General features: G+C 37.3%; 1 protein-coding gene across 1 annotated transcript; it reads right to left on the bottom strand.

Annotated features, from left to right (window-relative positions):
• Positions 1–9,446: 9,446 nt before the first annotated feature.
• Positions 9,447–10,091, bottom strand: LOC143861348 (uncharacterized). Its single transcript, XM_077372278.1, has one exon. It carries the CDS (start codon positions 10,089–10,091, stop codon positions 9,447–9,449), a length of 645 nt encoding a protein of 214 aa, XP_077228393.1.
• Between the last annotated feature and the right edge of the window lie 2,396 nt (positions 10,092–12,487).

Here is a 12,487-nt window from a genome sequence, read left to right as displayed (position 1 = left end):
ACACATACCAAGGTCGTATCCCTCCACAACGTCTCCAGGCCATGGTTGCCGCTGCACCACCACCAACAGACCAACATTAGTTCACAGGTATTGGCACCTCCAATCATGTGACATCTGATCTAGCCAACCTTTCTCTTCATACTGGATATAACGACAATGATCATTTAGCCGTTGGTAACGATCAAGGTTTAAAATTTCATCATATTGGTTCCACCTCACTTCATACTCCTTCTCATTCCTTTCAACTACATAACCTCTTACATGTCCCTAATATCGCCACAAACCTTCTTTCCGTCATCCAATTCTCTAAACACAATGATTGTCACTTTGTATTTGATGCATCTGGTTTATATGTGCAGGACAAAACTTCAGGAAAGATCCTCTTCCACGGGCTGCTTGAGAATGGTCTCTATCCATTTATTGCGTCTTCTGCCCACATTAATAAGGCTCGACCAACCGCTCTCCTTGGTGTTCGTGCTTCTGCCTCCATTTGGCACGTGCGACTGGGACATCCTTCACTTCCTACACTACAATCGCTCTTGTCTCGTTGCAACCTTCCTCTACAAGGATCGCCTAGGAGCTTTACATTCTGCCCATCGTGTGTTCGAGAAGAGCCATCGACTGCCCTTTTCTCGTTTCAGAAATTTGATGATGAATAAATGACACTTAGCTACTTGCAATTGTGTTGGAAGTTTGCAACCTTTAAATTTCTTTAAAGCTCTGGATTTCATAATATATACTCTTGAATGAGCTTAGTCAAGGTCATTTTTATATATTTACATTCAATTCTATATATCTAGATACTAGATCTCTTGTATTATTGATGTAAGATCCTTCATCTTTTCACAACACCAATACAAAGGTGAATCTCCCCCCCCCCAAATTAAAAAAAAAAACCACACCCACACCCACACAGTTGTTTTCTGCTAAAGATACTTCTTGATCTTCTTATATCTCTCGTCTCTTGTCATTCTTTCTTATCTTCAGCCTCCTCTTTCAACATCTTTTCTGTTATCTCATTCTTGTCATATTTCTCAGCTTAATGTATGGTCTCTCTCTCTCTCTCTCTCTCTCTCTCTCTCTCTCTCTCTCTCTCTCTCTCTCTCTTTCTACCCCCACCCCACCCCACAATGGTTGTTTTATGCTGAAGATACTTCTTGATCTCCTTATTTCTCTCATCTCTTGTTACTCTTTCATATTGTAAGCCATTACCCTTGGCAATCTTCTAATCTTGTTTTGATGATTCCAAACACAAGTTGATTCATTATGTTAAACTAATGAATTTTGTGTTTTAAGTTGAAGATTCCTTCTAAAGGTTCGAAGTCAAGGAAGCATAAATTAAGGCACTAAAGCAATCTTGAAGAATCAAGGAAGTCTAGAGGAGAAGATCCATGAAGAAGAAATAGGAAGACTTGTAGAGGAGGATCAAGTTGAAGACCAAAGAGTCTAGTCTTTTGTGAAATAGATTGTAAAATCTAATCACTCTCTTAGGAAGTTAGGATCAATTAGAGGCACTCAAAAGACCCTAAAAGAAGCTAAAATAAGTTTAATGTATTAATGAAATTAAGTGGACCAAAATCCAAATGTAAGAGCAAAGTTAAAAATGAAAAAGGGCAAAAAAACAAGGGTGCTTGGTCGACCTAGCCTTGCACGGTCGACCGCAACAGTCGACCTAAGGTCGGTGTGTTCGACTGCAGATCCATTTTCTGTTTTTTTTTTTATATTCACAACGACTAGTTAAAAAAATAGCAGTTAGAGAACCAAAGTTTTAGCCTTGGTTTTCTATATAAATGGGTTCCATCCTAAACACTAATTGAGCATAGTATTGAGTGATTAAACCCCCTTGTGCTTCCGGTTGGTGATCTTTGAAGGGAATAGAACATGTTTTCATTTGTAAACCTTATCGAGTGATTGTATTGAGCTTGTTGTTATAATTTGCCTTTGTAGAAGGCTTTGTTGTTCATCTTTGTAAACGGCAGAGAGCGCTCCCATGCAAGGTTCTAAAAATCGGAATCGAATCGTAAATCATAACAGGGTTCGAATCATAAATTGGATCGTAAATCGAAAGATTTTTCAGATTTATATATAAAAATGAGAAAATATTAGAAAATATATAAAAAATTCAAAAATAAAAATAAAATGAGTAGTTATCTATTTTTATTCAAAATTATTAAATTAAATAAAAAATTCAGTGATTAGTAATCCAAAGCCAAACTATATTCATCATACAATAAATCACTAAACAAAGCACAAACTATATTCATCATATTGAAATCACAATCAGTAAACAAAGCACATACTCAATTCTATAATAATAATATCGTACAATCAATCATCAGACAAAGAAATGTCAGCAATAAATAAAGCATATTGAAATGATTTCCATATTGAAATCACAATCAGTTCTCAAAATTCAAAACTGACAGAATTGTAAAAATTATAAAAAGAATCGTAAAAATCCTACAATTCAAAGTCGAATCGTACGATTTTTATGAAAAACAATTCTTGCTTCTGATTTGAATCATTCAACCCATGATTCAATTTGAATCATAATCGTTTTTTTTTTTGAAATAGCAATTTGAATCGTAATCGTTAATCATACGATTTTAACAACAAAGCCCACAAGACCCTTGAAAGTTTGGCAAATGTATGAGGCGCAGAGGCACCTCGGGAAGGAAGATTGGCAAGTGTACGAGGCTTGGAGCTAACTCGGGGAGAAACATGGCTAGTGTACGAGGCGCTTAGCCACCTCGGGTGAAGTTTGGCAAGTTTACGATGTGCATAGCCACCTCGGGGGAATTGTTAACGGCTTGGACTACGCCTGTAAGGTGTCCAGATAGTGAAGCCACTAAGGCATTTTGGTGGAGTGGATGTAGGTTCGGGTTTGGACCAAACCACTATAAAAATACTAGGTGCACATTTCTTTCCCTCTCTCTATCTTTATTGTGCATGTTTATTTTTATCTTCATTAGTTTTTAATTTGGTTATTTTTGGTGTTAATTTGTTTATTAATTTTGCAAAGGCAAAAGTTTTTAACACACCCTCCCTCTTATTGGGTTGCCACCTGGGCTGCACTGTTTTAACACATCTTCACCCTCTACCCTCCTCTTTCAATATCTTTTCTTTCATCTCATTTCTTGTCATATTTCTCGCCTTGATGTATTGCCCCCGCCTACTCTCCTCCTGTACCCCCGTTCTCTTTCTTCTCTTGTCACAGCTCTCTTTTTATTATCCTATATCAACTATTTCTATAACCTTCCACCGTTCCATTTTCTGTCATTTCTGACCTTGCCTTCCATTTCTAATCATGGGAGTTTTGTTAACATTATTATTTCATTAAGAATTATATTGTTTCATTAAGAATCATATCTGCATAGTAAACTTCCAATGGGTCCTCATGTTTGTGAATGGTGAATGATCCTCATATCAGGGAGGCTTTGGGGTAAACTTGATGCAAAGATATTTGGCGTTTACCTTGGTGTCTAGGAGGGAATTTAATCTGAAGGTGTGTTGTGGATTTAGGGAATATTACGGCTTACCAGATTTCTGTTGATGAACAGAAAAAACAGACAAATAATGTTAGTGAAACATTTTCCTATGCGGTGAGATGAGGCACAAACTATGTCGCTCTCTTTAAGGTGAATTTGCGCCTCTGCAGAAACTAATTCCGATGTAGCAGATTACTAGCCACAATCACTCCTAGGATACAACAGCCCGACGCACCGTCGATCTCCAAGAACTGCATGATCAAAGAGATTCGAACCACCCGAACACTCCGATCGCCCAACAAAATACGTAAAATAAAAGAGGGAAGAAAGAGAAACTAGAAGAAAAACAGTAAACTTCTGCAATGGTTTTCGTTGTTTTGTTGATTTAGAAAACACAGAGAACCTTCTCTTTTCTAAACCAAAATGTGTCCGTTCAACACACCCATTAATGTAGTAAAGACTCCCTTTAAGAAAAGAGCCGTTCAAAAGACGTTACAGATGCGAAAGGTTACATCCCAACAACCACAACGTTCAGGAACGGTGCAGTTACTCGTAAAATAACAGCCCAGTTATTTGACATTCCAGTAAGCCGGCTTACCTAATAACATCGGCGTTCTTTTTGAAGAACGGCGAAGGTAAAGGCAACGTTTTGACAGACAAAAATTAAAATTTAGGGGGAAGGGAAAAACCTTGACTCACACGCGCGGCAGGCTAGGCTGGGCAGGGCAGGGCTGGGCGGCGCGTGTGTGGTATAGCCCAAAGCCCAACAGGTCCACTTGGTGGGTCATGCACCTAGGCCCCCTTTCTCCTCTTCTCATTTACAAAGCTAAAGAAGTGAAAAGCTATACAAACCCATGAAGCTTTTCTTCACTTTTCAATACGAGACTATTCGCTTTTGTGAAGGAAGTCAGCAAACTCATTTTCCAAAACCAAAGTGGCTTCTTTTTGTAAACAAATCAACTTTGTAAAATACTAACAAGGGCCACTTTTGTATTAAAATACCAACAATCCCCCACTTATTTTAATAGAAAATGTTTAAAAATAAAATATAACTTATGTTGGGCAACCGGCGAAGCAACAAGCCTAATAAAGGTGACTATGTCTTGAACCTTTACTTAGTGTAAGTGTATTCTAACTGCCAGGAATTGAAGTGATTATGATTATGTCTTGAACTACAACCCTTGGGGACAGAAAGAAATACACCACACACATGAAGCTAAAGTGTTCTATTGGTTCTTCCAAGCTTGCATATTACGGTCATGTGCCAATCCCAATGTCCATGTAAGCAAAAGAGAATTAAGCCCACATTCTCTTTGGAAGCGACCCACTTCCTAGCAAACATGTAGATGAGTCTATCAAGGATGCTCATGTAGCCTAGACATCCTACTCATATGAGTTATAGATCTCATTAAGAGTAAAATACTCAACCTCACAAAGCTTCAGGATATCATGCTGGATTACACCATAGGGATGGACTTCGAGATAAACTCATATTTAGCATGATTGTCCACCAATTACACTATATGACTCATTTTTTCCATTGAAAATCTAGTTCTTGGGATCTCGAGTCCCTAGATTGGGTATCCATCATAGGTAATTACTCATTAATGGGTTTAAGCCCCATCCCCCTCGGTGTATTGCAGATTTTCTCCTTTGATAGGTCTTAGTTAAGGGATCCGCTAAGTTATCACCTGATCTCACAAAATCAACAGTGACTGCGCCGTTGGATATCAACTCTCTCACAGTACTATACTTTCTTTGTATCTGTCACGACTTTCCATTATAGTACTTGTTATGTACTCTTCCAATGGTTGTCATGCTGTCACAATGAATCAAAACTACAGACATAGGTCTATCCCAAACAGGTATGTCAGATAAAAAATTCTTTAACCAAGTAGCTTCTTCACAAGCAGAGGTTAGTGCAATTAGTTCTGATTCCATAGTAGATTAAGCGATTATAGTTTGTTTCTTGGATCTCCAAGAGACCGTACCACCACCAATGGTAAATACATAACCTGTGGTAGCCTTGGAATCTTCTGACAAAGTATTCCAATCTGCATCGCTGAATCCTTCTAAGACAGCAGGAAATCTCTGAAAATGAATCACATTAGTAATAGTACGTTTAAGATATCTCATTACACGTGATATATCATTCCAATATTCTATACTAGGACAACTAGTATATCTATATAATAAACCAACAGCATATGCAATACCAGGTCTAGTGCAATCTGTAGCATATCTTAAACTACCAATGATACTAGCGTACTCTTTTTTATTTACGCTATCACCATCATTAGCATACAATCTAATGCTTTGATAAAAAAGAGTACAAATAGGTTTACAGTAAAAATACTTACACTTTTAAAGTATTTTCTCAATATAATGGGATTGATTAAGAGGTATTCCATTTTCAGTTCTAGTTATTTTTATTCCCAAAATTACATTTGCTTCACCAAAATCTTTCATATTAAAGTTTTGCATAAACAATCTTTTAGTTTTATTAACTACTTCTAAGTTAGAACCAAAAATCAAAAGAACATCAACATACAAGCAAATGATAATACAACATGAATCAAAATACTTAAAGTAAATGCATTATCATTTTCATTAATCTTAAACCCATTTGATATATTAACATTATCAAATTTTTCATGCCATTGTTTAGGTGCTTGTTTAAGACCATAAAGTGATTTTAACAATTTACACACTTTGTTTTCTTAACCAAAGGCAATAAAACCATCAGGTTGATCCATATAGATCTCCTCTTCTAAACTACCATTCAGAAATGCAGTCTTTACATCCATTTGATGGATAACAAGGTTATGAATGGCAGCTACTGCAATTAAGACTCTGATAGATGTGATTTTAATAACTGGAGAGTAAGTGTCAAAGAAATCTATGTTCTGCTTCTGTTTAAAGCCTTTGGCCACAAGCCTTGCTTTAAACTTATCTATGGTTCCATCTGGTTTTAGTTTTCTTCGAAGAACCCATTTACAACCAATGATTTTACATCTTGGAGGTAAGTCTACCAATTTCCATGTTTGGTTAGACATTAAAGACTCCATCTCATCATTGATGGCTTCTCTCCAAAAATCAGCATCCGAAGAGGACAAAGCTTCCTCTAAGGACTATGGATCTCCCTCTAAGGTAAATGCATAGAAGTTAGGGCTAAAATCTTTGGTTATTCTAGCCCTCTTACTTCGCGATGGTTCAATTTCAGTTTCAGTGTGTTCATCTAAACTATGTTTAGTACGCCCACTATTTACAATAGTTTTGGTACCCCCACTATGTCTAAATTTAAAAGAAAATTTGTCCTTAAAAAGTTTAGCATCTACTGATTCAATTATTACATTATTTTTGAGCTCATGAAACCTATATGTTTTACTTTTTAATGAGTAACCCATAAAAGCACACTCTATGGCTCTACTTCCTAGTTTAGGTCTTTTAAGATCAGGAAGTCTCACATAGGCTAAACAGTCCCATACTCTAAAGCAACTCACGGTAGGTTTCCTGTTTTTCCATAACTCAAGTGGTGACACTTTAGTTTTATAGTTTGGGATCCTATTAAGAACATATTTTGAAGTTAGAATTGCTTCACCCCACAGGTTAGAAGGGGCTCCTGAACTTAGGAGTAAAGCATTTGTAAGTTCAACTAATATTCTATTCTTCCTTTCTGCAACCCTATTTGAGGTGGGGGAGTAATGTGATGTGGTTTCATGTATAATCCCTAGAGATTTAACAAAACCAGTAAACTCTAGTGATTCGTACTCACCACCTCTATCACTTCTAAGTCTCTTTATTTTCATGCGAAATCTCAACTTCTAACAAATATTCCTTAAATATTTTCAAGGCTTCACTCTTTTGTCTTATCAAATAAATGATTGAATATTTAGAAAAATCATTTATGAAAGTTATGAAGTTCTTTTACCGCTACGGGTTAAAAATACCATCTAACTCACAGATGTTAGTATGGACTAACTCTAATAACTCTGAGTTTCTTTCAACATTTTTGAAAGGTTTTCTAGTTATTTTTGCCACACTACAAGTTGCACACTTTTGAAAATCTTCTAACTTTATTCTTGGGATTAAACCAAGTGTACTCATATCATGCACATATTTTTTATTTATGTAACATAATCTAGCATGCCATGAGTCCACACAATTAAGCATATAAGCAGAAGAAGAAATTTCATTCATTTCAACATCAAGTTTAAACATCCCATCACAAGCATATCCTTTTCCAACAAAGGATCCATGCTTACTTACAATGTACTGATCAGATTCGATGGTTTGTTTAAATTCAGCCTTATTTAACAGAAAACCAGAAACTAAGTTCTTCCTCCTTTCATGAGTGTGAAGAACATCATTCAACAGCACTTTCCACATAGAAGTGAATCGGAGTTCAACATCCCCAGTTCCGAGTACCTTAGTGGCGTGAGAGTCTCCCAACAACACCTTCTTATCAACATCTGTAGGTGTATAATTCTTGAAACAACTTCTGTCATAACAACATGACTAGAAGCCCATGTGTCAGCCCACCACCCATCAGGCCCGCCAACAACATTCACTTCAGTGATCATAGCCACAAGTGGCTCTTCAGTCACATTGGCCTGAGGGACTTGTGCATCTTTCTTTTGCCGACACATCCGGGCAATATGCCCTTTCAAGCTACAGTTGTTGGATATTGACCCTGCATGGCCGGACTTTCCCTTTACCTAGGTGGCATATTACTCCGTAAACTAAAGACTTGGTGTATAGGAGGATGGGTTTATCTCTTAATGATTCTATAATGAGACGATCTCACCAATGTATCCCAACATGAATCACTGAACGAGAGTTAGGATGACGGGGTTGATGCACCTCTGTCTTAATGGTTGGCCGCCACCCACAGTCTCCATTGGAAATGGAACTGGACTCTCGGACAAAGGCAATGTCTATGGGGCCTAACACATTGCACATTGTGTTATAAAATAAAAGGACACGACCTACCATGACATCAATTAATTCCTGACATGGTGATGACATGCGATCTTATGCAATCAAGGGACACCCTATGCAACAAACGAGATCGTATTAATAATCCATGTCTGATCAGTCTCATAGGACCCCCTAATTGATTAAAATGGAAGTAATTGAGCTTATATGTACATGAATTAATCTAGACCATTCATTGTATGCCCTTCACCCAATTTACGTACAATGAAATGTATTTAGATATTTTCAATAATTTAAGTCTCACCATTTATGTGCTTGATTATGTGCATGTACTTGCACTTATTCACATCAAAGGTTAATTTAGATACCATTACATGCACTTTATTATATTTGCATGTTGGTTAAATGAGACTTAAACATTGAAAATTCATGCACGTGTAAGTGGTGTTTTGAGGACTCTTGATGGCCTTTACATTCATTGTATATTGCTAACTCCAAGGATAGCCAGCTTGGGGAGTAAATGCATCATGAATGTAAAGAGTCAAATTTTTCCTATAAATACCTCCCATGGATGGCTGGTTGAAGATATGAGTTGGAAAAGAAAGCCAACACATTTCTTGAGAGGGATCCATTTCTCTATTCATGCCATTGGGGTATAAGTTAGCAAGTCTCTTCCTTGTCCTTCGGGATAGTCGACGACTTGATACCTTAAATCCTCGTCTCCTTCAAATGAACAGTAGAGATTTGTGTACCCCTCTCCCTCCAGCAGGTTATATTTTGTTTAATCATCTTCTTTATCTCTTTGCTTGTGGCTTTATTAATGGTATTCGTATTTTAGAAGGAAATCTATTTGGCTATTTATCACACCCAACAACAGTTGTAGCACACAACCTTAGAATAATCATTATTCTTTTTGGGGTTCTGGTTCTGACTCTTATTGGTACCTCGGTTTTGGTTCTGTTTCCTCTTCATCATCTTCTTCTTAAGCTTTAGATTCACTTGGGGTTTCTGGTTTGGACTTTAGACAATAGAAATTTCATTTACATTACTACAATTTTCCTCTTTCTTATCCTGATTACGATTATCTTCTTCAATCCAAAGACGGACAATTGAAAGTTCTTTAAATTTATGTAAAAGAGAGTTTCTAAAATCTTTCCATGAAGGAGGCAACTTGTCAATCACAGCAGCCACTTGAAATTGTTCACGAATGATCATTCCTTCTCCAAGAATGTCATGGACCAATTTCTGCAATTCATGAGTATGTGATATAACAGTTCTCTCATTAACCATGTAAAATCTAAAGTATTTGCTAACAACATATTTCTTTGAACCAGCTTCTTCTGTATCATATTTTTTCTGTAATGCTTCCCAAAGTGACTTAGAATCTTGAGAGTCACTGTAGAAATCATACAGTTCATTGGAAAGCCTATTCAAAATAAAATTTTGACACCAGAAATCAGATTCTTTCCACTGCTTTTTCAAGACTGAACGAGTCGGTTCTAGTTCTGATCTCCATGTCTTTGCTTCAGTTAATACATGGGCTACCTTATTCGTGGATAGATAAAAGAACATCTTCTTCTTCCATCTCTTAAAGTTTGCACGGTTAAAACAAAAAGGTTTGTTCGGATTGGAGGAATTCGATAAAACTTCATCGTGTGATGCCATATTAAACAGAGAAAATAAAATTCACTTTAAAATTGTTGTGGATTTGGGGAATAATACGGCTTACCAGATTTCTGTTGATGAACAGAGAAACAAACAAACAATGTTAGTGAAACCTTTTCCGATGTGGCGAGATGAGACATGGACTATGTCGCTCTCTTTAAGGTGAATTTGCGCCTCCGCGAAACTAATTCCGATGCAGCAGATTACTGGCCACAATCACCTCCAGGATACAACAGCCCGACGCACCGTCGATCTTCAAGAACTACACGATGAAAAAGATTCAAACAACCCGAATACTCCGATCGCCCAACAAAATACGTAAAATAAAAGAGGGAATAAAGAAAACTCTTTACAGTAAGATAATGGAAAAACTAGAAGAAAAACAGTAAACTTTTGTAATGGTTTTCGTTATTCTGTTGTTTTAGAAAACACAGAGAACATTCTCTTTTATAAACCAAAACGTGTCCGTTCAACACACCCTTTAATGTAGTAAAGACGCCCTTTAAGAAAAGAGCCGTTACAAATGCGAAAGGTCGCATCCCAATAGGCACAACGTTCAGGACTCACACGTGCGGCCGGCCGAGCCGCACCGGGCCAGGCGCCGCGTGTGGTATAGCCAAAAGACCACTTGGTGGCGCATGCGCTTAGGCCCCCTTTCTCCTCTTCTCATTCACAAAGCTAAAGAAGTAAAAAGCTATATAAACCCATGAAACTTTTCTTCACTTTTCAATATGGGACTATTCGCTTTTGTGAAGAAAGTGAGCAAACTCATTTTCCAAAACCAAAGTGGCTTCTTTTGTAAACAAAACAACTTTGTAAAATACTAATAAGGGCCACTTTGGTATCAAAATACCAACAAGATGCGCTTCTAAGAATAACCTTTGATATGAGGTAGTATTTGGAGTTCGTGCGCTGTAATGAGCTTATTGACCTTCTTTTGGGAGCTCTTTCACGTGGTCAAATAACAATGATAATCTAGTAGCATGCAAGTTGGGTAAATGTTTGATTTCACAAGAATTATAAGAGAACTTGTGTGGGGCCCGATCCAGCGAGAGGGGCGCGGCGCGTGACCCGCCTCCCTCTCTCTTGGTCTCTCGTACCCACGTGAATGGCGTGTGCCGTTTTTTATTATTATTATTGATTTAATTCATCTTTTCTGTGAACTTGGGATCATTAAAGCAATCCGAATTTCACGCAATAGAGAATGATAGAGTCGCCACCTAGATAAAAGATCTAGGACCCATAATTGACCAGAAATCTAGATTCGTTACCTGATTACGAGAATGGAAGGTATGAGGAGTTACCACCACATGCACCATTCTTGCCCGATAATCCTGTCTTCAATTCCAAAAGTTAACTCTCTTAAATTTCTTTTAAATGGCTCATTTAACTCTATATTAATGTGCGAACTATATGACATGCATCATAAGATCTAATGTCAATGTATTTCCTAATGTGTATCTTGATTTTCTTAATTCGTTTGGATTCAATCTATGTGAAAGTTCTCCTAAAATTCTACGTACCCAAGCCTCACTGGGATCAAAGTCGACGTAGTTCGGTAGCCTAAACTAAGCTACATGCCTAAGACATCTAGGACACCGATCTAGACTGGACTGACTGTTTTGACAGTTTAAGAGAGATTATTTAGTTCAAGTTGAGTACATTTTTTTTATCCTAGGACTCCAACTAAGATGCTATATGGCCCTATTTAAATACAAGATGCTCCCTAAACTAATACAGGTGAGTCCTACATCCTAGGTTAACTAGGCTTGTCCTGCAGGAAAAAGAGGGTTAACTAGTGAAACTAATCTAAAGGTCAATTGCTAATAATAACAATTGGCCGTGATGAGGCTGGACTCCTAACTCTAGGACACCCTAAAACCTAGAACACAACGTGACTTAAATGTTCCTAAAGCGGCTCTAAAGGTTCCTACGAGGTGGGATCGTGATCCAACGGTTCCAAGATTGACTTGAACATGGGTCTACCCAACCCAAATTATTAGGTTAATGATTTTTAATTCTTTTAAGGGTTCCTAATACCTGAAATTTAGGAAAATCTAAGGCTCTAAGGGTTAGTTATTTCCCTACATGGGTTGAATTCATGGAAGGGAATCGTACTTTCTACCCTTACACAGTTCGACAAATAAATCATGATATACTGTTGCCTGGCATTTACTCAGGATTTTCATGGACAAAGACCTCGGACCCAACAATATATTTAGATTTATATGCTACAAAGTCAAGGGTTGATCGTAATGAAGAAACGATTATGAATACAACCCTCTCATCTAAAATGACCTAGATTAGCCAGTTATGAAGGAACTTAATGATTTTTATGGTTTCTATTCAAATGACTTAAATATTACATGCATTCTGGAAAGTAATGATATTCTGAA

The sequence above is a fragment of the Tasmannia lanceolata genome, unplaced genomic scaffold, assembly GCF_043159265.1.
Source record: "Tasmannia lanceolata isolate RefF3 unplaced genomic scaffold, GAP_Taslan_0.1 ptg000037l, whole genome shotgun sequence".
In the NCBI taxonomy this organism is placed as follows: Eukaryota; Viridiplantae; Streptophyta; class Magnoliopsida; order Canellales; family Winteraceae; genus Tasmannia; species Tasmannia lanceolata.
This window is presented reverse-complemented; position numbering and strand designations above follow the sequence as displayed.